Source organism: Myotis daubentonii, chromosome 15, assembly GCF_963259705.1.
Source record: "Myotis daubentonii chromosome 15, mMyoDau2.1, whole genome shotgun sequence".
Lineage (NCBI taxonomy): Eukaryota > Metazoa > Chordata > Mammalia > Chiroptera > Vespertilionidae > Myotis > Myotis daubentonii.
This window is the reverse complement of record NC_081854.1, coordinates 58,412,299-58,437,691: the sequence shown is the minus strand read 5'-3', so window position 1 is coordinate 58,437,691 and position 25,393 is coordinate 58,412,299. Positions and strand designations below refer to the sequence as shown.

The 25,393-nt window shown below is 60.0% G+C and overlaps 1 protein-coding gene across 3 annotated transcripts in view; it reads right to left on the bottom strand.

Moving 5' to 3' along the window:
- Positions 1 to 25,393, bottom strand: part of ZNF536 (zinc finger protein 536) — a 290,099-nt gene that overhangs the window by 85,705 nt on the left and 179,001 nt on the right. For all 3 annotated transcript variants that reach the window (XM_059668157.1, XM_059668159.1, XM_059668158.1), the window contains exons 4-5: positions 10,384 to 10,536; positions 1,312 to 2,856 (exon numbers count right to left, since the gene is read on the bottom strand). In XM_059668157.1, coding sequence (XP_059524140.1) covers positions 1,312 to 2,856; positions 10,384 to 10,536 — 1,698 coding nt within the window. The remainder of the gene's footprint in view (positions 1 to 1,311; positions 2,857 to 10,383; positions 10,537 to 25,393) is intronic.

The window sequence follows — 25,393 nt, the reverse complement described above, 5'->3', positions numbered from 1 at the left end:
TTAAATATGGTTTAACAGCTTCCAAGGGAAGGGGGGTGTGGCTAAAAATAGAACCGGGGGCCGGGGTGGGGCCTGCAAACCACTCAGCATAAGGGCCTGTCAATATTTTGGGGGGCTGTCAGGAAGCCATTAGTGGTTTTTGAGAATTCAAAAAATATCTCCGACTGCCTGGTCCATTTGCTCATGAATCAGGAAGGAGAGGGAATATATATCAATTTCAAGTATGAACCAAGTCCAGCTGCCTGAATCCCGTGTGTGTGCAAGGAACTTGAGATTCAGAGGCTACAAAATTCGCCCTCCCTCCTCCCTTCCTCCTCCTCTCTCCCTCCTTCCTTCTTTTCCTCCCTCCTTCCCTTCCCTCCTCCCCTCCTTCCCTTTTTCAACAAGTGAGGGGTCACAGAAACCTGTTCTTAGACTAAGGGTGGAAGGCACCCCCGCCATTCGTCTCTGGGGAGGGTGTTTGGGGCTGAGCGTCTGTTCTGAGAGGCCTCCCAGCAAGACCATGTGAGCCCCACGAGAAGGCCTGGGCCACCTTCACGTGGAGACACGCATGACTGTCCATGTCGCCGTCCCGCCCGCCTCCGTCCCCCAGAGCCCACGCGGGGCCTCGTTCTAAGCTCGGGAACCCCCGGGGGAGCCGTGTTCTCCCAGGAGGTGAAGAGGCGCCGACGTGCTAAGCAGAGCAGACAGCGTGGGCCCGAGACACGCGGGGTCCCAACACAGCGACTGGGGCTGCACATTTCTCGCTGGAACAACAGACGGACAGGCAAAGAGATGGACGGACAGAAGGCAGCAGCGGGACAGAAGGCCCGGGGCACAGTCGCTGCAGCTAAAGGTGAGTCGCAAGCGCCCCGCCCCCGCCTCTGGAGACAGGGTCCCTGGGCCCCCGCCACGGGGTCAGCGTGACGGTCTCAGAGCCTCGCGTGGACGGGAGGAGAGCGGGTTTGGCTGAGCACAGTGGGGCACCGTCTTCGGCACCGTCAGCGTCAGTTAACAGCGCACAGAGTTTGCAAGCTACCAGTCTCTTCCCTTGACGGCCCTTCCCCTCCAGGGATTAGACAGGGGTCCCTCCCCCGGGAGGCCCACCCCCTGCCCAGGGCCCCGCCCGCGAACAGGAGCCCGGGCCTGTGGGCTGGGCCACCTGCACCGGGCAGACGCTCATGACTGTCCATGCGGCGCCTCCAGCATCGGGGCCTCTGAGGTTCGGTTCAAAGCCCGCGAGTCAACGAGTCTCCCCCCGTCCGTGCTGACAGAGCGCACGCTCGGCCCTACGTGCTGGGGAAGGGCCCGGGAGGAGGCTCTAGAACTTACCGCACACGTCCGGCCTCTTGACGCATCCCGCGCCGGCCGCGCCCCCGGCAAGTCCGTTGAAGGCGGCCAGGCCCTCGGCGCTGTAGGCCCTGAGGACCGACAGCACGTTCACCGGCTTCTCCAGGCCCGGGGGCCCGCGCTCCGGCCGGGCCGGGAGGAGGCCCGGGCTGTGCCACGGCTTCTCCGACGGCGGGGGCAGGGGGGACGCCAGTCCCTGCACGGGCTGCGGGGCGCCCGTGGGCAGCAGGCTGTCCGCGCCGTCGCCGCCGCTGTCCTTGCTGAGGGCCGCGGGCGGCTTCCTCGCCACCTCGGGCTCCGTGTCCATCTCCTCGTCCTCGTCGTCCCCCTTGGCGGAGTCCACGTCGTCGTCGGAGGCGGCGTCGGACAGGCCGTCGGGCGTGTTCTTGTCCCCGGTGTCGGGGATCACGATCGGGGCGTCGTCCTCTGAGGGGGCCTGGCCCTCAGGCCCCTTGTCGGGGCAGGAGCTGGCGGCCCCCGCGCTCACCGTGCCGGGGTAGACGCCGAACTGCTTGTAGAAGTCGGACGGGAAGTGGCAGAACGCGGGGTCCACGTGGCCGGGCCACGGGCCGCTCTTCGGCTCCCCCAGCGTCTCCACGGCCGGTCCTGGGGCCGTCTTCTCAGAAGCAGAGTCCAGAGGCCCCATCAGGGCGGCCAGGGCCCCCTCCTTGCTGCACGGTACGGAGGGCAGCAGGGCCGCCTTGCTGGCCTCCCGCGCCTGCTCTTTGCCGGGCACGGCCACCCCCACGGCAGGGTCCCTGCGCTTGGCTCTGCCCAGGTGGTTGGCCTGCAGGTGCAGGGCCATGAGCTCCACGGAGGACGTGGTGAACGCGCAGAACAAGCAGCCGTGCCAGGCCACGCTGTCCCGCACCGTCACCTGGGAGCCGGGCAGGGCGGGGGCGTCGGGCCGCACCGACAGATCCAGGGGCTCGTACTGCGACTTCTCCGACTTCCTGGAGGGCGCCTTCCCGCCACCTCTGTCCTCGCTGTCCGCCCCGTGGACTTTGGCGGAGGGCGGGTCCGGCGGGGCCTTATCCTTGGCGCCCTTCTCCCTCCTCAGGGAGCTGAGGACGAAGCTGTCCATGAACGCCTGCAGGGACCCCTGGAAGCTCACGCCATTGCCCGCCAGGCTCTGGTAGGCTCTTCCGACTTCGGAAAAGTGGGCGCTTTTGGAGGGAAAGTCGGCGCCTTTCAGAGCGTCTGACGGAGGCTCCGAGGAGGACAGGCCGCCGGCCTGGCCGGGGTGGTCCCCCGACGACAGCGCCCCGGCCGGCCACTGCTGGGCGGCGGGCCCCCCTCGGAAGTCCATCCCGGGGAGGCCCTTGAAGGCGCCCCTCAGGATGTCGGGCCTGAGGAACAGCGCGGCTTTGCCCGACGGCTCATCCCGGGGGTCTTGGCTGGCGGGCTGGCTGGACAGGGGCCCCGCCCCGTTCTGTCGCTCCCGGTGATGCCGCTCCAGGTGGTACTTCAGGGACGCAGACTGGGTGCCGGCGTAGTCGCAGTGCGGACACTTGTAGGGCTTCTCACCTGCAGGGCGTGGGCATGGGGGAGACAGAGAGAGAGAGAGAGAGGAGAGGAGTTTATCTCACTTTGCTGCCGCGAGGCTAGAAGGAGCAGCGTTTGTTCTTGGACACAAAGCAGCGCCAACTAATAATTAGTCGGAGAACAACTGCTCGTTAATAGAAGAATAATTCCTGCTTTTCAGCCTTTTTAACGACTGCGTACCATTTGGGACTACTCAGGAATGACATACTATCCACACACAATTAGCTATCTCTTTCTTCATCTAACGTGTGCGAACGGCTATAGATTTAAAAGCTATGATTATGAAAATTAAGCATAATAATTCCAACCACCGCGATCATTAAAAGTAGAAGTTTAGGAAGACGGCGTACGTAACAAATGGCCGGGTGCAGCATTTTGTGTATACAAGGGCCCTGAAATTTGTTTAAATTATACACATGGAAACCATTTTTAAACCTAAAAATTTTATGGCCCTGTTACGCAAGACTGAAATGAATGATTTAAGTCTCGCTCCGCAGTAAATCATGGATATAATTAGCAAATGGCACACAGCGCGGGCCATTCATCATTATCGGGAGGGCACCCTTCCAGGGCGCGGGTAGCAGCAGACCCACGGCATTGTTTCCAAATAAAGATCCATAAATACCGATTCCCTAAAATATTAATGCCGTTACAGTGCATTACGGCGGCGGCACGTAAAGACGTAGAGTTAAGATAAAAAGCAGTCAATAAACCTTAAAAGAAAACGAGTAATAAAAAGGGGCAAAATATATTTAGCTTCTGTATTTGAAATTAACATTATCTACTGGTCTTCGCAGGGCCTTAAATTTGTTCTAATGGCGAACCTAACGCGGTGGCAGTAAAATGCGTAATTTACCTGTAATAAGCGCTTTCGAGAGAATAAAAATCGCGTTAAGGGGCGTTTTAAAACATATAAGGCCATTTTCACGAATTAAATATTTATTTCAATTCAACACCCAACTTCTATTGTTCCTGCCTCCACGGAAGAGGCCCGGGCACGTGGGACCTGGACCCGGCGCACTGTGGGCCTGCGGGGACAGGAGGCGACGCACACGCGGGTGTAAATGCAGCCCAGGTCTCTCCCGGACTCGGGGACGGATGGGCGCTCTGCAGGGAAGGTGGCGTGACCATCCCGTGAGCTGCTCCCACAGGGACGCCATCCACACCCACACGACCTCTCTGAGGGACTCGGTGCACGAGGTCGCTGGTGCCTGCTGGGCTGGGCCGATGCCGACCCCCGTCCTCCAGGCATGGGCTTGGGGTGACACAGTTGCTGAGGGGAGGACTTGGCAGCCGAGAGGACTGGCTGCCCGGTTCCGGACAGGGGACTCCCCGTCACCCCCAGACCCAGTGCTGGCCTGGTCCGCGCACTGCCATGTGTCCCCCCGCTCAGCGGCTGCAGGGCTCCCGGGCAGCTCGAGACGCCTGTGGTTCTGGGAGGGTGTCCGCGTGGGAAGGTCCTGGGGCTCTGGCTGGACCCGGCCGAGGACCGAGAGGACGACGCACCCTCTGACGCTTTGGCGCCGCCTCCACTTCCCGCCTCAGTCCCGTGGGGGGCCCAGGTTCACCAAAAAGGTACAGAGTCATTCACACACATGGAGTGACGGGTGAATGAGCACGTCCGGTCTCCCATGTCGGACGGGGAGCTGAATGAAGAACCAGAGATGAGGCCTTTATCCTCACGGCCTTCGTGAGGATATGTCATAGAGGAGACATGTCATACGCTCATGCATGCAAGCGGCATTCACACACTCATGCACACATGTCATACACCACACACACTCCATACATCACACACATGCATATGCACACACACAAAACATGCATCACGCACATCATATAACACACACGAACACACATCACATAACACATTATACAACACACACACACATCATATAACACATCGTGTAACACAGAGACACACACGTGCGCACACACACACCTCTTCCATTTGGCCAACGGACAAATGCGAGCCCACCTGTGCTGAGAGCTGCTGCCCAGTCCGCGCCACCCACCTGGCCACTTGCTTCAGCCTGACACGGGGCTGGTGCCAACGCCTCGGGCGTCTGCCCAGGAGCGAGCCAGTGGCCGCCCAGTCCCTCCCCCGCCCAGCAGGCTCTGCCCGAGACTTGGAAAGGTGTTCCCTGTGCAGCCTCGTGGCACCGGCCGCCCAGACCCGGCCAGCAGCGCCATCCAGCTGATGATTGGCCACTTAGGACTTAAATGAGTCCAAACCCACTGGGGGGACCACTCGGGCTGCCCTGAGCTTCTCGGGGCGTCTGGGACCGTGATGTCTGGGATGCTGTCTCTGCATCCAGCTGGTGTGGGAGTCCCCCACTCAGGGGCCTTCCCAGCCAGGCTCCCCTCGCGCTGCGGGAAACAGCGGGCAGACCCCACGCCTCTCCCACAGGGCGGCCGTCACTCAAGTCCAACCAGCCGTGGACACGGCGACCGCCAACGCTCTAGGCAAAGCCACACCCGTTTCCTACGTGCAGCGCCCTGGTTTTCAATGCTGGCACCTGCTTACACACGTCCCCCAACGTGAGGGGCCACGGAGCCTCCTCCACAGGCGGGCCCGGCCCCGGCAGCTCTCACACAGCCTGCGCCTGGGGAAGAGGGCCAGTGCCGAGCCAGTTCCCCCCAAACGAAGCCGGTCAGGGCACCGGTGGCCTTCCCCGGGGAAACCTCTCCAGCCTTTCACGGGGTGAGAGTGGGCCCAGATGCCGCCTTTCTAGAAAAGAGAGTCGGCATAGCAGGTTTCAGGTGCACGGTCCCGCATCACGCACCCGCACCGTCACCAGGGGTGGGGACCTCGTTTCTGTCCAGGGCCGTTTGCACATTTACAACATCAGTCACGAGACACACAGGGCTATCAGCGTAAACACCCGCCTGCTCCGTTTGGTCAAACACCGAGTGAGCTCGCCCCCCGGGCCTTGGCAGGGCTGGCCCCGCGATTCCGAGGGCCTCCCACGGCCCACGGGCCAGACGCTCCCCACCCCTGCGTCAGGGCATTGAGGCGAGGAGCTGCACACTCCACTTTGGGGGAGCATCAGTACGTCCTCAGGCAACTGCAGAAGAAACTACAGAAATATGGGGTGCCCCCCCAATGTAGCCGCGCACTTAGAATCATTGTAAAGGCAGTGTTCATCCAAATACACTTCATTTCCAAGACGGAGCTAGCAGTTGTTGAAGTCTGCGTACATTCTGGGGGGACTCCCTGTCTATGGCCACCTGGTTCCATTCGTTCATCCCACCTATTTTCTTTATCTTTTTAAATATATTTTTATTGATTTCAGAGAGGAAAGGAGAGGGGGAGAGATAGAAACATCAACGAGGAGAGAGAATCATGGATCGGCTGCCTCCTGCACGCCCCACACTGGGGATGGAGCCCACAGACAGCCCCGGGCATGTGCCCTTGACCGAAATCGAACTGTGACCTCCTGGTTCCTAGGTGGACGTGCAGCCGCGGAGCCACGCCGGCCGGGCCACCGAACCTATTTCGCACGGCCAGAGCTTTCATCGTTCTGAGCCTCCACGTTGCACTGGATAAGCCGGAGGAGCAAGTTCCCAAAATCACAAGTGGGTCCCTATGGGTCTCCGCGGACACCCCTTTCTCAGGCCTGTAAGGAAGGCCTCGCGCCTCCGACGTGTCCTTGCTGTTTCTTGTTCGTTTCGCCGGATCTCGCGAAGGGCTTTGGGTTTGACGTGGAGGTGCGGACGGTCGGTTTCCGCGTCGGCGGCAGCGTCTCCTCGCTGTTTACTCAGCCTTCCTCCCCGTCTGTACTCGGTTCACACCGGGAGAGACAAATGCGGCGGCGCCTTCCGGGGCAGCTCCAGTCCATAAATATAAATCGCGCGCTAATCCCCGCAGCTTCTCCACGCTGCAAACCTGGAGGCTCCGCACACAGCTGCCGCGCGCTAAACAGTGGCTTGTCCAGAAGGGGACAATCTGTGTCTCTAATTGCTGTCGCTGGAGCCGAGATTCATTAGGCGACTTCCCCATTACACGTGAGCATTAATTTGTCTGATGAAATATCGCCGCTGCCGCGTTCATTAGCTGCGCCCGCGGTACACGCGCCGGCTCCCGCCTCGACCCGCGGCGAGTTCCGCTGATGGCTGCTTCCCCGCCTGGTGTTTGCTGGGAAAGTCCACCCCCCCCCACGTGACCCTGCCGCTCTGAGGAAATTTAAATCCAGCCAATTATGTTCCCACAAAAGTTTGGGATGCCTTGACGGCAGGGAGAGAAGACGGGGGGCGGGGGGCTGTGGGGGAGAGAACGGCCCTCCGTTCCGCGTGGGGATCCACGGGCGTCAGGAAGTTTTAACTCAGGACAAAAGGAAAAAAGAGAATCCTCTCCTTTGGGGCAAGTGGGCCTTTTTTCCCCTTTTTTCATAATCACGCAGGTGGCGGGGCCCCCTGAGCCCGACACACGCTCTCTCCCTCCGGAGTAGGAAATGGCAGAAGCTGCCGGATCCGACTCTCATCAGCCCAGGGGCCGTGTCGAACAGGAGAGGAGTGCGGGCTCCCCGGGGTGCGCAGCGGAGCCAGTGGGGGGCCTCCCGGACCTGAGGGTCCCTGGGAGCTCCCTCCACGCAGGGAGCCGTGCGGGGGTTGGGGACACAGCCGAGCTGCGGTGCAGCCCCGCTCCCCTGCCTAAGGAAGAGATGTGGGGGGACGGGCAGTCGCTGACTCGGGGAGGGAGGACGCGGGAGGGGTCCCCTCCGCCCACATGTCTTCCCACCCAGGTTCTCACTGGGCCGCCTCCCATCCCACCCGAGGACAGCACGTCGGCGACACCGTGAATGTCTGCTGTGGGCGCTGACGGGAGGAGCACGGGGGACACGTGTGTCGTGCCTCACAGACTCCAGTCCTGGGCGACGTCACCTCCAAACACAGAAGCGGGGAGGGGCCGGGGACACCCCGCTCTGGGCCCTGGGCTAGGTGCGGATGCATCGCTTCGTTTCGATTGGGCGCCTCCTGTCGCCTGCGCTCTCACCCGCTGTCGCGGGTGTGCCGAAGCGCACACGGACCACTGCCTGCTCGGCTCCTGCGCAGGCGTGCGAGCGTTCCCCACCTTCTTTGTTCTCTGATAAAAAGGAAATTGATCTTTATCTGGATACAATCCTGCCTTTTACACTCTTTACACTGGGCACATGCTGCTGCGGGGGGGCGGTCCGGGGGGGGGGGCATTTCCAGGGCGTCTTTCACTTTCTTCCTTCTTCTGGGCGCTTCCCAGAAGGCCTCTGCCCACGGCCCGGTCTCCTGGCTCCTCGCGTCTCCAGGACTATGAGTCATACATTTCAGAAGAAGTTTGTGAAGGGGGAAAAACAGAAGTTTGGGAAAACCGTGTTTCTCCACCTGCTTCCGTCCAGGTCCGGCGGCCTCCGGCAGCCTGGCTCCTCTTCCCCGGAATGTTCTGGGAGCATCTCTTACCCGCGGCCAGCGGAGGGGGTCGGGCCCACAGGTTGGCAGGCTCCTGGCGGGGTGGCCCTGACCGTTTCTCTCCTGCCCCACAGTCCCTGGGGGCCTGTGCCCCTGTCCTGGCAGGATGGGGGTCCCCACCCACCACACAGCCTCGGGGACCCAGCTCCTCGAGGAGGAAGGCACTCCCCGGGTGATGTGGGGAGGCCGGGGTCTGAGCAGGGAGCGGTCACCGAGAAGGGATGGGGGCGCCGCACCCCGAGTGTGCCGAGACCTGCAGGCGGGGCCGAGACCGTGCTCCTGGGCGGGTCTGCTGTCCGCAACCGGAGTCCCGCACCGCAGCCGGCTGCCACGCGTGGTTCCCGAGACAGTGCGGGGGCTCAGCCCGCCTCTCCCATCTGACCGGGGTCCCCGCAGCCCGTCCTCTCAGTGGGCGGCCCCAAGCCAGGCACGGGCTGCAGGAGGAGGAGGAGGGTCACTCGGGGACCACCAGGCGCTGGGCACCCGCTGTGGGGCAGGTGCGCGGGTGGCCCCTGGGGACCAAAAAATCACAGTCACTGGACGGATGAACGCCGTCGCCAGCCTCACGTTCTACAAACAACGGTGCTGCACAGGGTCCTCTCGGGAAGCGGAGCGTCCAGGAAGAAAAGGACGCGGGGGCCTGAGGGGTGTTTTGGACGGGGAGTCGGGGCCGGTCTCTCTGAGGTCACAGTGGCCTCCGGGAGGAGATCATTCCAGGCGGAGGGCCCGTGGGCACGGATGTCCTGCAGCGGGAGCCGGGCCCCTGCCCTGGAGGGACAGACAGGAGGACGGGGAGGGGTGGGAGAGAGCCGAGGACGGAGCCACGGTGCCCGCTGGGCCAGGTCCCAGGGGCCAGGCCTCGGAGGAGTCGGGCTGTGGTTTCGGGAGCTCCCTCTTAGCCTGGGAGGGCTCCCTGCGAGGGGACGTCCCAGGGGCCACGCTCCACGGCGCCCCAGTTCTGCAGGAAGTGCAGGGAGGTTTGGGGGCAGCAGGTGAGGGCCCGGGTGAAGGCGCTTGGCGTTCACAGCCGCTGCTCCGAGGCCCGCGCGCTGAGCATCCTGCCGGGCCCTGAGCTTTATTGATTCCCCGGGAAACAGACCACAATTATTCCTGAAAATGGATGGCATATTTGTCCACCCTCTGGAGCAGCTCAGACTCCGACAGATAAAGCGTCAGGAGAAAAATCAAAGAAAATGGAGGTGTCCATAGCGCGGATAGATTTTTCTTTCCTGTTGGCAACGTCCAAGCAACTCGCAGAAAAGCAGGAAGGAGCAGGACGGAGGAGCGAGGGGCGCCCGAGGGAGGCGCTGGCCGGAAGGGGCAGCGGGAGCCGCCATCGGCCCCGCGGCCCGTGCCCGTTTGCTTAAGAGCCGTCGATCCTTGTTCCCAGGAGACCCAGCCTCCTGCCGCTGTCCCCCGTCTGGCCCACCCCAGGTTCAGGCCGGAGCCCCGGCGGGCGACACCAGGGGAGCTGTGACGTCCCCTTTCATACATAAGAGAGTTTGACCCCAAAAGCTGTCGCTCTCTCCTGCCCCATGGTCCCCGGGGGGCCGAGGCCACCGGGTGAGGCACAGCCACCGGTGAACCCGTCCCAGGGCCCACGTCCACATCTAATGAAAGGACAGGGTCCCGGGGCACGGGGCCAGGTCTCCCCTCCTGTGACAGCCCCGTGGTGGGTGCCTGGGGGGCTGTCCCCATTTCCTGGCAGCCCGAGGACCCCCACACCCACCAGCACAGCCTCGGGGGACCCAGCTCCCCCTGGGAGCAAAGTGCACCTCCAAAGCCCTGCCATCCTGCACCCGGAAGCCCGCCGGTCAGACGAGGTTCGGACGGGCCTCGATGCAGCAGAAGGAGGCCGCCAGCCAAGTGTCCAGGTCACCCCGGGCCTGGACAGCGACCTGGGGGTCGCTTGGGACGCGGACGGGGAGGGAGACTGAAGTCTGGGCCCAGGGCCTCGGGGTCAGTCCCACGCACACAGCAGGGTGTGCACGGGCTCGCGGGGGACCGTGACTGTGAGTGACTCCGGCACCCGTGACCCGGGACGGGGCGGGCCCCCCGAGCGCTCACCTGTGTGTATCCTCAGGTGCACCTTCAGGTGGTGCGACGTGCGGAAGGTCTTCCCGCAGTACGGACAGTCCTTCATGGCCGAGCCCAGGCTCCGGTCCCGCAGCAGCGCGGGCGGCTGCACGCCGGCCGCTCTCCCCGCCTCCTCGCCGAGGTCTGCAGCGGGGGAAACGTTGGCACGTCACTTCAGCGCCCGTCAAAAGTTGTTCGCACCCAAACTGCTCACGCCACGCAAAGTCAAACATGTCGATACCACACCTGTCTGTCTCGTTCTTTCAATCTGACAGAATGCTGACAATTCATGTATTTCCTTGTTATTCTCCAAAATTATTTCATCTTTCCTATCATCGTCTTAAGCAGCATATGGTACCTTTATATCGAACTGAATTAAACAAGAACAGAAACAGCTGTGTCAGCAGCTGGTCGGATTTCTCCTCTTGCTTAGCTCCTATTAAATATAGTTTTTCCCCCAAAAGTTCAGAACTGGCGGTGTTTGGTTGGATCTGATGAATTTATAAGAGGGACGAGCGGCAGAGTCTGCCACAGGACTGAGGCCGCACTGGCATCGTATGAAGCGACAAATGACACGTAGGAAGCGTGTCTGCCGCGTTCCAAAGGTGTGCAGGCCAGGGCCACGTAGGGGACGGGAAGGAAACGATCCCAGAAGGTCCTCTCGCCCTTGCAGGCTCCCGCCTGTGGCTGCTGTGACCTCGCGGGAGGGAGAAGGAAAAGTCTGGAAACGCAGTTCCGCGATCCGCCCGCGATGCACGCAGACGCATCCACAGGCAGGTGCAGGCCTGGCTGAAACTCCGTCACCGCGGAGCACGGAGCCTGAGAACCCGCCTGCAACATATCGGCACCACGTCCCTCCGCTGCCGTTCGCTGTGGAGCCCAACCCCTTAGAAGACGGAGTGAAATGCACGCTCGGCCCCTTCTGCGCGGAGAGGATGGGGCACAGGGTACATGAGACGGTGGGAACGTCGGGCGTCTGGGGGACGCGGCGGGGCGGGAGCTGGGAGCTGTGTTGGAGGAGAACTGGGGGGCTGCGCGGACCCCCTCACAGACCCCGAGGCCCTCAGGCTCCGAGGCTGGCGGGGTCCTCGCTGGCTCAGCCTCCGCCCACCTCGGGGCCCCACCTGGACCCCCTGTGAGAACAAGGGGACCCTCTGGGGTGACGACAGCCTGGGCTCTGTGAGAGCGGCACACACGAGACCGGCTCCACGGGAGCGATGGAAACGTGAATCGCCTCCCTCGCAGCGCCACGTGGCAGGGCTCCGCGGACCCACAGGCCGTGCGCGGGTGCAGGCGGGCGTCCTGGCTCTGAGTCGGACGCTCCGGCTCGGAGCCCCGTTTCTGCGCTCAGACTGCCCGCGACGAGTCACCCCGAAAGTCCTCCGAGGACTCAAGTCCTCCCTGCGCTCCCGGCCCCCCTACCCCCCGGGGAGCTGTTCTCAGGGCCTGGTGGTCCGGCACCCTTTTCCTGATGATCCGCCACACGTGCAACTCACCCCGCCCAGCACCAGGTGTGGGGTCGGCCACACGCACGTGCAAAGGCTCCCGACGATGGCCACGGACGAGGGCACACGGGCACCAGAGCGTGAGCGGTGCCACGGCTAACCGTGCCAGGGGCCACCTCTGTCCTACGGCGCCCGTGTCCAAGAGCCCAGGAGAACGATGGCCAGACGTCCGACCAAGTCACCCTGCTGGGTTTAAACAGCTGCAATGCCCACTCCTGCCGCCCGCCCGCCCGCCAGCCCCAACCCTCAGCACCGGCACTGGCCTCCCAGCCTCGCTCGGCCTCCAACGTGCTGGGACCGTGAGGTCAGCGCAAACCACCAGTGAGACGCCCGGCCTGGCTGGGCCGCACCCGAGGGCCCTGCTTCCGCCAGGCGGCCGGCAGCTCTCAGCTCGAATCACCAGCAGCACTAGGTGCCCGGAGGCTGTGGGCTTTTCACCTCCTTCGTCCTCACCTAGGATATGCCTCCCATTGCTTTTCAGAGAGAGCGGGAAGCAGGGAGGGAGGGGGAGAGAGAGGGAGACACATCCATGGGAGAGACACGTGGACGGGCTGCCTCCCGCACGAGCCCCGACTGGGGCCCAGATCAAACCTGCAACCCAGGTGCATGCCCCCGACCGGGAACAGAAGCCTGGGCCCTTTTCTTTTAAAAAATATTTTCATTGATTTCAGAGAGGAAGGGAGAGGGAGAGAGAGAGAGAGAGAGAGAGAGAGAGAAACATCAATGATGAGAGAGAATCATGGATCCGCTGCCTCCTGCACGCCCCCCCCTGGGGATGGAGCCCATAACCCGGGCACGTGCCCTGACTGGGAATCGAACCGTGACCTGCAGGTTCATAGGTCAGTGCTCAACCACGGAGCCAGGCCCGCGGGGCAGGCGTGGACGTTTGCCGCCCTGTTCCTGCGGGTCCTCGTGTTCCGTGATCTGCACGTGGGCACAGCCCCCACGTCTCCCTCCAACAGCCCTTAGTGACACGGCAGCGGGGCCGTCGGACAGTCAGGCAGAAAGGAGGGGACTGGACGGAGCAGAGCCGAGCTGGCGGGGGACGGTCCACGGCGGCTCCGGCTGCCCCTGCCCGGGCACCTCAGCGATGAGCACAGATAAGGCCGCCGCCTGGAGCGTTCGTGTGTATGTGTGGAGGGGGGTGGGGAGGGGGGTGGGCGCCTGACTGTCGTCACGCGGAGCGATGGCCTGGCTCAGCTGCCTTTCATCTCTCCATCGTGGACATGTGTGGCCCAATAAAGAGAATACATTTCTAAGATAAACAGCTTTCTTTGCAGATTTAAGAATCTAATTTTCACTTTACACAGAAATGGAATTTTTTTTTTTTTTTTTGGAGAGCCAGAAGGCCCATGGCGTTTACTCTGAGACTAAATCCAAGTAGAAAAACAAACTCTGAGCGACGATGAAGGGGACGGTGGGTGGTCCCGGGAAGTGTCCGGAGGGGCCGCGAGCCAAGCGCAGGGACAGGATGGCTGAGGACGCTCGGCCGGGCCTTGTGCGGGGACCTCGAGCCCCCGGGGGGCTCGCTCAGAGGCCGACACCTGAAGCCTCGCCCCCGTCTGAAAGCGCTGACGGCTGTCCTTCCCCAGGACACCGGGTGGAGGCCTGAGGCTCGGCCTGCCGCCCCTGTGCGCCCCCCACCCCCCCCCCCGCCCCCCCAGCCAGGAAGCAATCCGGGTCCTGGTTACAGACAGTCCGATGGCCCCGCCCCCCAGCGAGCGGGCGGTGGAAAGGAGGGAGCACTTTACATATCACAGCTGCAGTCCTCGGTCAGACCTTGTGGGGGGCAAGCCTTCTGAGAACTGTCCTTCTCCACGACCTATTTCTTCCTCCAGGCAGACGCGTTCCCTAGGTTTTCCAGGGACGGAAGGAGGACATGTGGACGGAGGTCGGCCTCAGGCCTGTCACCTGCTCCTCCGTGCTCATCTGGACCTGGAGTGATCCTGGGACCGCCTGGCTGCCGCTGGAGGCCGCCTCCTTCTCCTGCCTCCCTGGATGGAGAAATGGCTGGGGAGGACCCCTGGGACCCTGCACGCCCCGCACTGGGATGGAGCCCACCACTGGGCATGTGCTCTGACCAAGAATCGAACCGGTGACAACCTGGCTCATAGGTCGATGCTCAACCGCTGAGCCACGCCAGCCGGGCTGGGACCCTGATTCATTTCTCGACCCCACGAAGCAATATGGGATCCGGTCCTCAGAAATGGAGTCGGGTATGGGCGCAGGCATCATACTCCAGAGGGAACGGGCTGCAGGGGTCTCCCTTCCCGGGTCCCACCCTAGAGCAGGTGAACGGTGACAGGTGAGCTGTACCAGGTACCGGAAACCCCGCACGCTCTCCTCTGCTCCCACACGCTGGGAGTGTTTGCTGAAAAAGAGCAGACAGGCCCAGTGTCCAGGTTACCCGGCCAATTCAGAGTGACTCGGAGAACAGAGCCAGAGAGCAAACAGCGGAACAAAGAGAGGCTTCCCCTTGCATCGGGCCTGTCTTCTCAGTTCTCCCTTCCTCCTCACCCGCCCCGGGCCCAGAAGTGCAACTTGGAAACATTTCCTTTCAAAACAATTATAAGGAGGGTGTTGGTGGTGTTGACGGTGATGATGATGTTGACGGTGACGGTAATAATGGTGATGGTGATGACGGTGATGATGGTGGTGACGGTGACGGTAATGATGGTGATGGTGGTAATGATGGTGATGATAGTGGTGATGCTGGTGGTGGTGGTGGTGATGCTGATGGTGATGATGGTGATGGTGGTGGTGATGGTGGTGATGGTGGTGATGCTGATGGTGGTGGTGGTGATGGTGATGATGGTGATGATGGTGATGGTGATGATGGTGATGATGGTGATGATGGTGATGGTGGTGATGCTGATGGTGGTGATGCTGATGGTGGTGGTGCTGATGATGGTGATGGTGGTGATGATGGTGATGATGGTGGTGATGGTGATGGTGGTGGTGATGATGGTGATGATGGTGATGGTGGTGATGATGGTGATGATGGTGATGACAGTGATGATGGTGATGATGGTGATGATGGTGGTGATGTTGATGATGTTGGTGGTGGTGATGGTGGTGGTGATGGTGGTGGTGATGATGGTGGTGATGATGGTGATGACAGTGATGATGGTGATGGTGGTGATGATGGTGATGACAGTGATGATGGTGATGATGGTGGTGATGCTGATGATGTTGGTGGTGGTGATGATGATGGTGATGGTGGTGGTGATGGTGGTGGTGATGATGGTGATGACAGTGATGATGGTGATGGTGGTGATGATGGTGATGATGATGATGGTGATGATGGTGATGATGGTGATAAGTTCATACAGTGACTGGAGAGTTCTCTCAGCAGCCTCACCTGGATAAGGTAGCTGTCTGTATACCTGAGCATTCATTTATCACTTTATACCACGAACTAGCCATGGTATTTTAATTTTTATGGAATTTCTAGTATAACAGTAAATACATTTCCCTAGATGAGTTGTCAATTCGCAAAGAGCCTTCTGCAAAAAATACCACAGAAGTCTGAATCTCAATTCATTCATGAAAAAAAAACCCCACTATTTTTGGAGTCTAAGGGATGAGCAGGACACCAAAAAATTTCATCTTTCTTCATTTCTTTGCCCCCATACCGCAGTCTTTAAAGTCTTCTCAGGGGAGAAGAAATGACTCTCTGGAGAAAGTCCAAAAGAATGCACAGCTCCTCTTAAAAGCTTAACACTTTCCCTAATTTTGAAAACTTTAACATGAATAGACTCAAATGAAACCACGATTACTGCGGTAGGTTCCTAGGTGAGAGTTCCTTTATTTTTTAAGGTTATTTTAAATGAGTGGTCTGCGGAAAAACTGTAACATTCCTGAGAACAATTCTATTTCACTCGGAAGATCCAGGCCTCGGTCCGTGCTGGTTTGGTGTCTCTGTTGTTTCATCAGAGTTCCCTGGCTTATGATGGCCATATATAGTCATGCGAAAAGGCTAAACATGAATATGGATTGGCAACGTGTTTGTTTAAATAGAGAGATATTTTTGTCCTCTTAGGGGAAGGCAAGAGCCAGCTGCCCTCGGGTCTCAGGACTGGGGACGGGGCTGGGCTCACAGGGACGCCCCCCCCACCCCTGCCCCCAAGCTCACCAGCCCATTTCCGTGTGTCCAGGTGTGGAGGTGGAGAGGGGGTGTCCCTATCGCTGCCTTTTTTTCACCTTTGACCCACACTCAAAACTGTGCATTTCTGCATTTGGCAAGATAAGATTTCGGGAACTGGGGAAATAGGTCATAAAAAGGCTAAAGTTTGGAGAAAAAAAACATATAAGATACTGGGATCTCAAATAGCTTCTCTAAAGCAACATTTTGATGAGTTAAGTGAAAATGAATCAGAAACACATGGATTGAATTTCCCTTAACATACACAAGGGCTCCGACATCAAGCGTTTCGGGCCAAATGTGTTCCTGGTTTTACGGAGCCCAGAGCCCTCTCCTGACTGTCGGGGGAGCGTGGCACTCTGCTGGCGATGGGGCCACCCATGGGTCTCTCTCCTCTGGTGTTCTGTAACCTGCCGTGGGCGACATCTTCTGTGCTCCCTGCGTGCCCGGTCTCCCAGGGCCCTCAGGACCGGCTGTGAGTGGCACTCCTAGGCCCCAGCTTGGGGACTGTAGACATGACAGGCAGGATGTGGGGACACCGGGTGTGACGGGTCTCCTGGGGCTCTGCACCCCCTCTCTCCCCTCTGGCTTATCAGGGGTGCAGGCTGGAACCCGCCCTAGAGACCACTGGGGTGACCGTGGCCCGAGCAGGCCCACCGTGACCCAGCTGGACGAGGAGAGCAGGCTGGAGAGTGAGGCTGGAGGGGGCGGTGAGGGCGCGGCACCTCCGGTGAAAAAGCCTGGTAGCCAGCAGGGGAGGGACGGCCCCATCCTTCTCAGGGTCCTCAGCCCCACCCACAGGGCCCCCCTACTGCTCTGACCTCACTGCCCCCCGCTGTCCTCAGCACCCACCTTCTCTTCTCCTCGGACCTCCCCAGGGGTGGGGAACGTCTGGCCCGCGAGCCATTTAAGGCCCATGAAACCACTCGTTCTGGCCCTGCCACGGCATCAGGGGTGAGCTCATGAAATGTTTGCAAACAGAGCAGGCTCATTTTCACCTCCTTATTTATTTATCTTTAATATATTTTTATTGACTTCAGAGAGGGAGATGGAGAGAAAGATAGACACATCAATGATGAGAGAGAACCATGGATCGGCTGCCTCCTGCACGCCCCCCACTGGGGATCGAGCCCGCAACCCGGGCCTGTGCCCTGACCGGGAATGGAACCCTGACCTCCTGGGTCACAGGTCGACGCTCAGCACGAGCCACCAGCCTGGCAAGCAGGGTAATGTTGAGGGGAAGATGGTGAATGGCCTGGAATGACGCTATAAACACCCAAAAGGCTGTGAGCTGGTTCCAACCTGGGGCTTGGCTCCCTCCCTGGGGACTCTCCAAAGACACCTGCTCCCCGCGGGGTCCCTGAGCACCGCCACCTGCAGGCGGCTCCCGACGCCCCGCTCTCGGCAGCACCCTCTGCTTTGCTCCTTCCTGGCACCCGCCGCCTCCCTGCACACTCTGGCCGAAGGGTCTGGCTGCTCCCCGCCCGGCCCCGCCTCGGACACCAGCCCCTGGACACCAGCCCCGGACACCAGCCCCCGGCCCCGCCCCGGACATCAGCCCCGGACACCAGCCCCCGGACACCAGCCCCGGACACCAGCCCCAGACACCAGCCCCCGGACACCAGCCCCCGGCCCCGCCCCGGACACCAGCCCCCGGACACCAGCCCCGGACACCAGCCCCCGGACACCAGCCCCGGACACCAGCCCCGGACACCAGCCCTGCGCAACAAGGGCCTTCGCCGCTGCGTGGGTCGCATCCCTGGCATGTGGTGGGCGCTCAGGTCAGAACACGTGCTCAACCCAAGCTTTTAAAAGACTGTACATACTTTTCCAGTAAATGCGAGAATCTGAGTGGGCCAGCAAGTGGAAATCGGAAGCTGAGATCAGCCTGGGAGGAAAGGCCCCGGGCACCCGCAAAACCCCAGGAACTCCCCACAGCGCTCAGCACCTCCAGGGCCTGTGGTGTGACGCCAGCGGGAGGGCAGGCGGTCGGGGTGCCCGGGAGACTTCCTGGAGGAGGCGGCCTCGGGGGGGGGGGGGTGGTGGTGTCTCTGGTCCCTCCTGTCCAGGTGGAAGGAGCCACAAGCACAGGCGTGACCAGCATGGCCACGGACCAGTTTTCCCGGGGGGAAAGGGGTGGGGCCACGGACCAGCTTTCTGCGGGGGGGGGGGCCCCGCGGGGCAGGGGGGGGCACTTTAGTCTCCCACTTCCTCCCTCCAAGCCCAGGCCTGGCTGCCACGAGGAGACACTGAAGAGACATTCACCAATAAGAGTCTAGTGAGACAGATATGCTTAAGCAAAGCCACGCCCCGATCACCGTCATAATTATTGCAACATATCTGGGGTGCCTTCCCTGTTTCATAATTTAAATTAAGGACTTTTTTCTTCCTTTAAAAGAAAAAACAACTATAGAAGCCTCTACTTCCAAATAAAGCATAACTTGCCCTAAGATTTCTCCATAATTTATTTTCTTAAAAAACCCCAAACCCTATAGCTTTTAAGATCCTTTTAAGATAATTTACAGCCCCCCACTTTAGGGTGGGGTGGGGGGGAGAGAAGATCGGAGTGAATCTCGCCTGCCAGTTCCAAGGAACTCCTCCTCCTCCCTACGCGGCCCTGAGACTCTGGACGGAGCTTTTGAAAGGAACTTGGTCTGTCGCCGCCACCTGTGGGGCCGGCTTTCCCCTGGGAACCGTGAGCTGAGTGAGGGGAAGGCGGGCGGGGGGACCAGGCCCCCGGGAGCGGGGTTCTGCCGGGCTCTCTTTCAAACAGAGAAGACACCTAAGCACCTCGTTTAAGCGCGGGCGGAAGGCAGGTCCCCGATGGACGCCGGCTGAGCCTCTCTCTGGAGCCGGGCGAGGGATCCGGGCTTTTCGTACAGCCGCTCCAATTATTGTAAAAGTCATCGGGCGCCTTATAACCACAAATATTGACAGTTTACTGCACAACACATCCCTGACATTTGAAGGTCACACCATACATAATACAGACTCTTTTATAAGAGTGTCGGGAACAAAGAGATACATGATAAGCAATTACCTCCCGGCTCGCGTGTCCGCACGGCCCGGGCTGACTCGAGGTTACGTGGGAGGCACGTGCCCCATTTTACATAAACCAGCAAGCGGAGCGCGAGGGCTGGGACGGATCATTGTGCAATGGCTCAGGGACGGGCTGCCGGGGGAGGGACAGGCCTGGGCCTGGCATCCGGGGACCTCCCCCCCCCCCCCGACATCGGGTCACCATGCCACGCGGCCACGGAGGGCCCTGCCTCACTTCCCAATCAGGTTCCCCCCAAAGCCACTGAACATAACAGAGTCACGTACGGCCTACTTTCTCAGATGGGTCTGCGTGTGGCTGAAAGGAATTTTAAATATAGATTTTTATTGATTTCAGAGAGGAGGGGAGAGGGAGAGAGATAGAAGCATCCACGATGAGAGAGAATCATGGACCGGCTGCCTCCTGCACGCCCCCTCCTGGAGATGGAGCCCGTAACCCGGGCAGGTGCCCTGACGGGGAATTGAACCATGACCTCCTGGTTCGGAGGTTGATGCTCAACCCCTGGGTCACGTCAGCCGGGCTGGCTGAAAGGAATTTTAAAGATGCACCCAGCCCTGGCCGCTTTGGCTCGGTGGATAGAGCGTCAGCCTGCGGACTGAAGGGTCCCGGGTTCAATCCCCAGTCAGGGCACAGGCCCGGGTTGCGGGCTCATCCCCAGTGTGGGGCGTGCAGGCGGCAGCCGATCCGTGATTCTCTCTCATCATGGATGTTTCTCTCTCCCTCCCTCTCCCCTCCTCTCTGAAATCAATAAAAATATTAAAATAAAAAAGATGCACCCAGTCCCAGGGTGGTGACCTCACACTGCCTGTCCCCAAGGCTGTGGCACCCACAGACACTACCGCACAGGCGCGTGGTCGCCGGGCACAGGGAAGACCAGGGCGCAGTCCCTGAAGGCTCTGCGGAGCCGAGGCTACGGGGAACCTTCTAGGCACCGTCTGCTCACTGCCCCTTCCCCAAAAGCTGCTCGGCCTCATCCCCCTTCCTGGCTGAGGCTGGGCGGGAAGGTTTAAATGACAGACTAAGCAAAGACTTCAGGGGAAACCAAGTCTGGAGGGCGGGGTATGTGGAATCCTGAGCCAATGACACGGCCGCGCTGAGGTTCGGTTTCCTCATCCGCAACACGGGACAGTCACCTTCATTTCCCACGGCCCCCGGCGCAGAAGGCGCTCCCCTCACAGCCGCCCCTCCCGCCAGCGTGGCCAAAGGGACACCTGCTGTGCAGGGATGGACGCCGCGTGGGGGCCAGGGCCTCAGCACTCTCTCCCCGCTGCCAGCTCTAAGGTGTGGGACTCCTAGGGGCAGAAGCGGAATATGGGGAACTAATCACAGCCCTAAGAAACAGGAGCCGCTCGGTGAGCCTGACGGTTCTGTTCTGATCAGAGGCACCTGCTCACCTGCTGGGCGCTGTGCGCTGGGCCTGGGCGCTCCCGTCGGAGCGCAGTCCCTCCTCCGTCCCGAGAGCCGCCTGTCGTGATGGGAGGGTTGACAGCCTCGTCGCTGACACAGTCTCGCCCCGGAGGGACCTGCCCTTTACAGCCCCTGCCTCTGCCTGTGACCTGGTCCCGGGGCGCCTGGAGGTGCCCGCCCTCTGCCTGTGACCTGGTCCCGGGGCGCCTGGAGGTGCCCGCCCTCTGCGACACGCCCCCCCCCAGCATGACTTGTAACCTGTAATAATTATCCCGTGCCCACTTCCCACACCTGTAACTCCTACGTCCCCGTGTAATCTTAGCCCTCCTGCCCTATAGAAGCACTGGCTTCTGGGGGGGTAGGGGGGGCAGAGCAGATGTCTGTGGCTGGCCGGCTGCTCTCCCTCGCTGCCGGCGGGATTGAGATAAACGCTCACATAGGCCTCAACCCCGTCTCTGCTTCATTGGCTCAGGTAGCCACAGGCAGCCGGGACCCCTCGGCTGTGCGGTTACAGAACAGCAACGGCAGTGCTCTCCTGAAAAGCCTGGCTCCGAGCCGTCCCTCCCAAACCCCACAGACCAGGCACTTCTCCCAACCGAACAGTGGAAACCAATTCAGGCCCCGACGGAGCTTCGAGTCCTCGAGGATCTTTAATCACAGACGAAGCCGCGGTCGTTAGAATCGCCCCAAACTCCCTTCAGCACGGCACGAAGGGCCGCTGCTCGGGAAACATATATATATATATCTCTATACGTGCGCGTGAAACGCAAACCCATCCGGAGAGCGGGCGGTAGGAACACAAATAATCGGCAAACCGTCAAGATAAACAAAAGCCCCCCCCCCCCCAGACGGATCCCAGCTTCATTTCCAGAACGAAGGCCCTAAAATTTAAGACGCGGGACCCAAATGATTTCTGGAGAGAGGACGTGTTTATTAGCATTAAATCCCGGGAAAGGGGCCTGCCTTGTGAGGGACACATTTTTGCATCTGAAAAGCAGGCCTGTTTAGCATGTGTGTGTTTCTTTAAGGAGCTATTCCGTGTCAGGGGGGAGCGGGAGGCCGGCCCACGTGATCCTGGGGTTGCTATGGTAAATATGCATTTTTTATTGAAGAGTAAACAGTGGCAGGAAACAAGTGTCAGTTGCCAGCTCGGAAGTCACTGCCATTTTTGAACTGAACCGAGGGATCCGGGCCCTTTTCCTGGGGGAGCCTCCCCGGGAGGCACGCGGGCTCGATGGGGGCGTGTAAAATACGTGCCGGACGCGTCCACGCCGCGCAGTGATAGAGACTTTAGAGGACGTATAAAAATTAGCCAGAAAATAACAAAGAAACCGATCCAGCTGTGCCCATCACACATCTCTCTCTGGAGATGTGCTGCCCGGCTCTGGCCTTGGCCCAGGGCAGGGACAACACAGGGTCTTGGCGCCCGGCCGGCCTGGCTCAGTGGTAGAGCGTTGACCCGTGAACCAGGAGGTCACGGTTCGATTCCCGGTCAGGGCACAGGCCCGGGTTGCGGGCTCGGTCCCCAGCAGGGGGCACACAGGAGGCAGCTGATCAATGTGGATGTTTCCATCTCTCTCTCCCTCTCCCTTCCTCGCTCTCTAAAATCAATAAATACATTTTTTTTTTTTAAGTACCCAGCGTGGGCACGTGTCTCAAAGCGAACTCCTCAGGCTCCGGGAAGCCCCCAGCCCAGCCCTAAGGAAGCTGGATGGGGGACGAGTTCCCGAGTAGCAAGATGACAGGCCTCCCTGGCATCCCCAAAGGAGGGACAGCCCTGCCCGTGGGACAAGGGACCGGGCTGGACCCTCGTGTCCGCCAGGCCCCGGGAGGCTTGGAGCCTGCCCGCCTGCGGGGCCGCTCAGGACACCGAGATGTTTGACGCCCAGCTCCGCGTCTGACTCTACACCGCTCCTGAGCAAGCCGGGGTACCTCACGGCCTCTGGCTTCCTTGTTCCCGGAGGCGGACGATGCCACGGTCACAAAGGAATCTGGGTGTCTCATGGGCTAAAGCAGCGGTTCTCAACCTGTGGGTCGCGACCCCTTCGGCGGTCGAACGACCCTTTCACAGGGGTCGCCTAAGACCATCCTGATATCAGATATTTACATGACGATTCATCACAGTAGCAACATGACAGTTATGAAGTAGCAACAAAAATAACTGTATGGTTGGGTCACCACATGAGGAGCTGTATTTAAAGGGCCGGAAGGTTGAGAACCACTGGGATAGAGGGTGAGCAGGGCCTGGGTGCTGCTTAAGTCCCAGAGGGGCCGGTTTCCACGGTGTGCCGCCCGCACGGTTAGATGCCAGGGACCTTTTCTTCTTCTTCTTTTTAAATATTTGTATTGATTTCAGAGAGGAAGGGAGAGGGAGAGAGAGAGAAACATCCATGATGAGAGAGAATCATGGACTGGCTGCCTCCTGCACGCCCCCCACTGGGGATCGAGCCCGCAACCCAGGCTGTGCCCTGACCAGGAATCGAACCGTGACCTCCTGGCTCCCGGGTCGACGCTCAGCCCCTGAGCCACGCAGCGGGCACCAGGGGCCTTTTTCTTTAGCGTGGAAGGCGTTTCTCCCTGCCCCCGGGGAAGCCAACCACGCCCTGTCACACTCATTTCTGCCCCGGAACTGAGGGCGCCGACCCATGTCCCTCGAATGCGGTCCCATCCTCCACGCGTGCCTTGGGGTACTGTTCAGGGAGTGTCCTCCTTTAGCTCCGGCACCACCTGTCTTGGCTGCGATTTGGGGGCTCAAAACGGAGATGCACACAGCACGTGTGCGAGCTACACCTCAGCCGCATCTACTGCGACAGCTCGAACCACAGCCACCGGCACCAGCCCACGCTGTCCTTCCAATGCCCGGTCAGGGCACAGCCCGGGCTGCGGGCTCGATCCCCGGTGTGGGGCCTGCAGGAGGCAGCCGATCCATGATTCTCTCTCCTCACTGATGTTTCTCTCTCCCTCTCCCCTCCTCTCTCTGAAATCAATAAAAACGTATTTAAAAATCAAAACACAAAACGAAAAAACCCAGCCTGGGTTCTGGGGGGGGGGGGGGGGCTGAGTCACCTACCTCCCCCCTCCCCGCCCCCAGCCCACGGGTGACAAGCGGCCCCCGCGGGCGACCTGCGGGGAGGGGGGAAGGGGCGTGGCTGAGGCCTGCGCTCCTCTCCTCGGGGATGTCCCTTTGAAAACATGTGCCATTTGGTGCCATCTGCTTGGCTTCAAAGGCAAAGCCAATCCTTTCAGGGGTCAAGGACTGATGCCAGAGGAGAGCCCTACCTGGGTCGCCATGCCCTGCGGCTGGGCGAGGCTCCCCACGGCAGCCAGGGGGCACCCGGGGCACCCAGCAGGACGGCCCGAGCCCCGGGACAAGGGCGCCCAGTCCCCACCCAGGGGGTCTCCTCCTCCACCTCACAGGGAGGACAGAGGCTGGCAGCGGCTCCAACACCAGCGGTCTTGTCCCTCCACCAGCTCCCCTCGGGGCCTGTCGCCTTCCGACCCTGACATCCAGTGCCTGCCGTGTCGCCACTCGGACCTGCACGTGTGGAGCCCGCGGGGGAGCGATCCACGCCCCGCTGGACACCGAGTCCGGACACAGCTCGCTGTCTGTCCCGGGGTCCCTGCCCCAGGGCCCTGTGCCCTTGCTCATCTCGTCCACGTGGGCCGGAGTCTTGGGTTTCAGGACATTTAATAAATGTTATTTTTAACTGGGAACTGTTGCAGACGCCTGAGCAGCAGCAATGTCACCGGAGTCACGGGGGGAGCAATAAACAGAACTCAGCCTCTTTGCCCGGCGTCCACCTCGAGCGCCCTCAGCCCTGCACCCCGGGACCCGGGATGGGGACCGCCCCGCTGCACCACCCTGAGATCCGGCACGGGTTTCACGTGCAAAAGGCTCTGAGCCTGTCTCCTCTCCCACACCAGTGGGGAGGGAGCCGCCGCGCCCGGCCACACCCTGGCCCCATTAATTGCGGAGAGCGCCAGCTTGCTGGTAATGGCGCCCGCTCCATAATACTTTCCAGCTAAATTGTTTTGTGGTTTTGATTCTAGGATATAAAAAAAAAATGCTTTCCATTATTCTAATGCGTCACGTGCCTTGTGAACCGGTGACCTAAGTGTGTGTACATGTAAAGAAAATATGAAAGAAAAGGAGGAAAAAAATATATAAAATATGATGACATCATTTCAAAGGCATAAGCTTTTAAAAATGCACCCGGGGGGATTTATTTCTTACTCCAGAGCAACATAACACCATCCGGCTGATGCGCCTGCTCTTTTTTCACTTGGAAGTGTGCCATCTTTGTGCGCGCCTGGTTCATGCAAGTTAATCAATTTGAGGTTTAGTTACACTGCTGAGGCTTGCATTCTATAGATTGCTAGAAAGTAATTCGAACTTGCAGAATTTATTAACCAAACACCAATTATCATTAAACAGCACTGCATTATCCAGCTTTACTACCTGACAAGAACTACTTAATGAAATTTTAGATTAAAGTTATTCAGGGGTTGATTTATTGTACAAAACTCTAATGTGGCCACTGTGCAGATGCTGGGAGCAGCGGTTTTTTTTTTTTTTTTCCGTGTTTTTTTTTTTTTTTTTTTTTCAAAATGGTTTACTCCGGGGACCTCTCACCCGTTCGCGTATCACAGCAACGCCTGTGACCCAGAGAAAATATTCGGGGGTTTTTTCCCCCCCTCTCTCTCTCCTTTAAAAAACATATAGACAGAACGCATCTCGCTCAGACAGGGGTCCGGCTTGACCTGCGTGGCCAAAGTGTTTACTGCACCACGTCTGCGAGATGAAACGGCCACGGAGCGTGTTACATACCAGGCTTCCGAGCAGGCAGGAGCACCAGATGTTCTTTGATGTTAATAATGGCATTTATT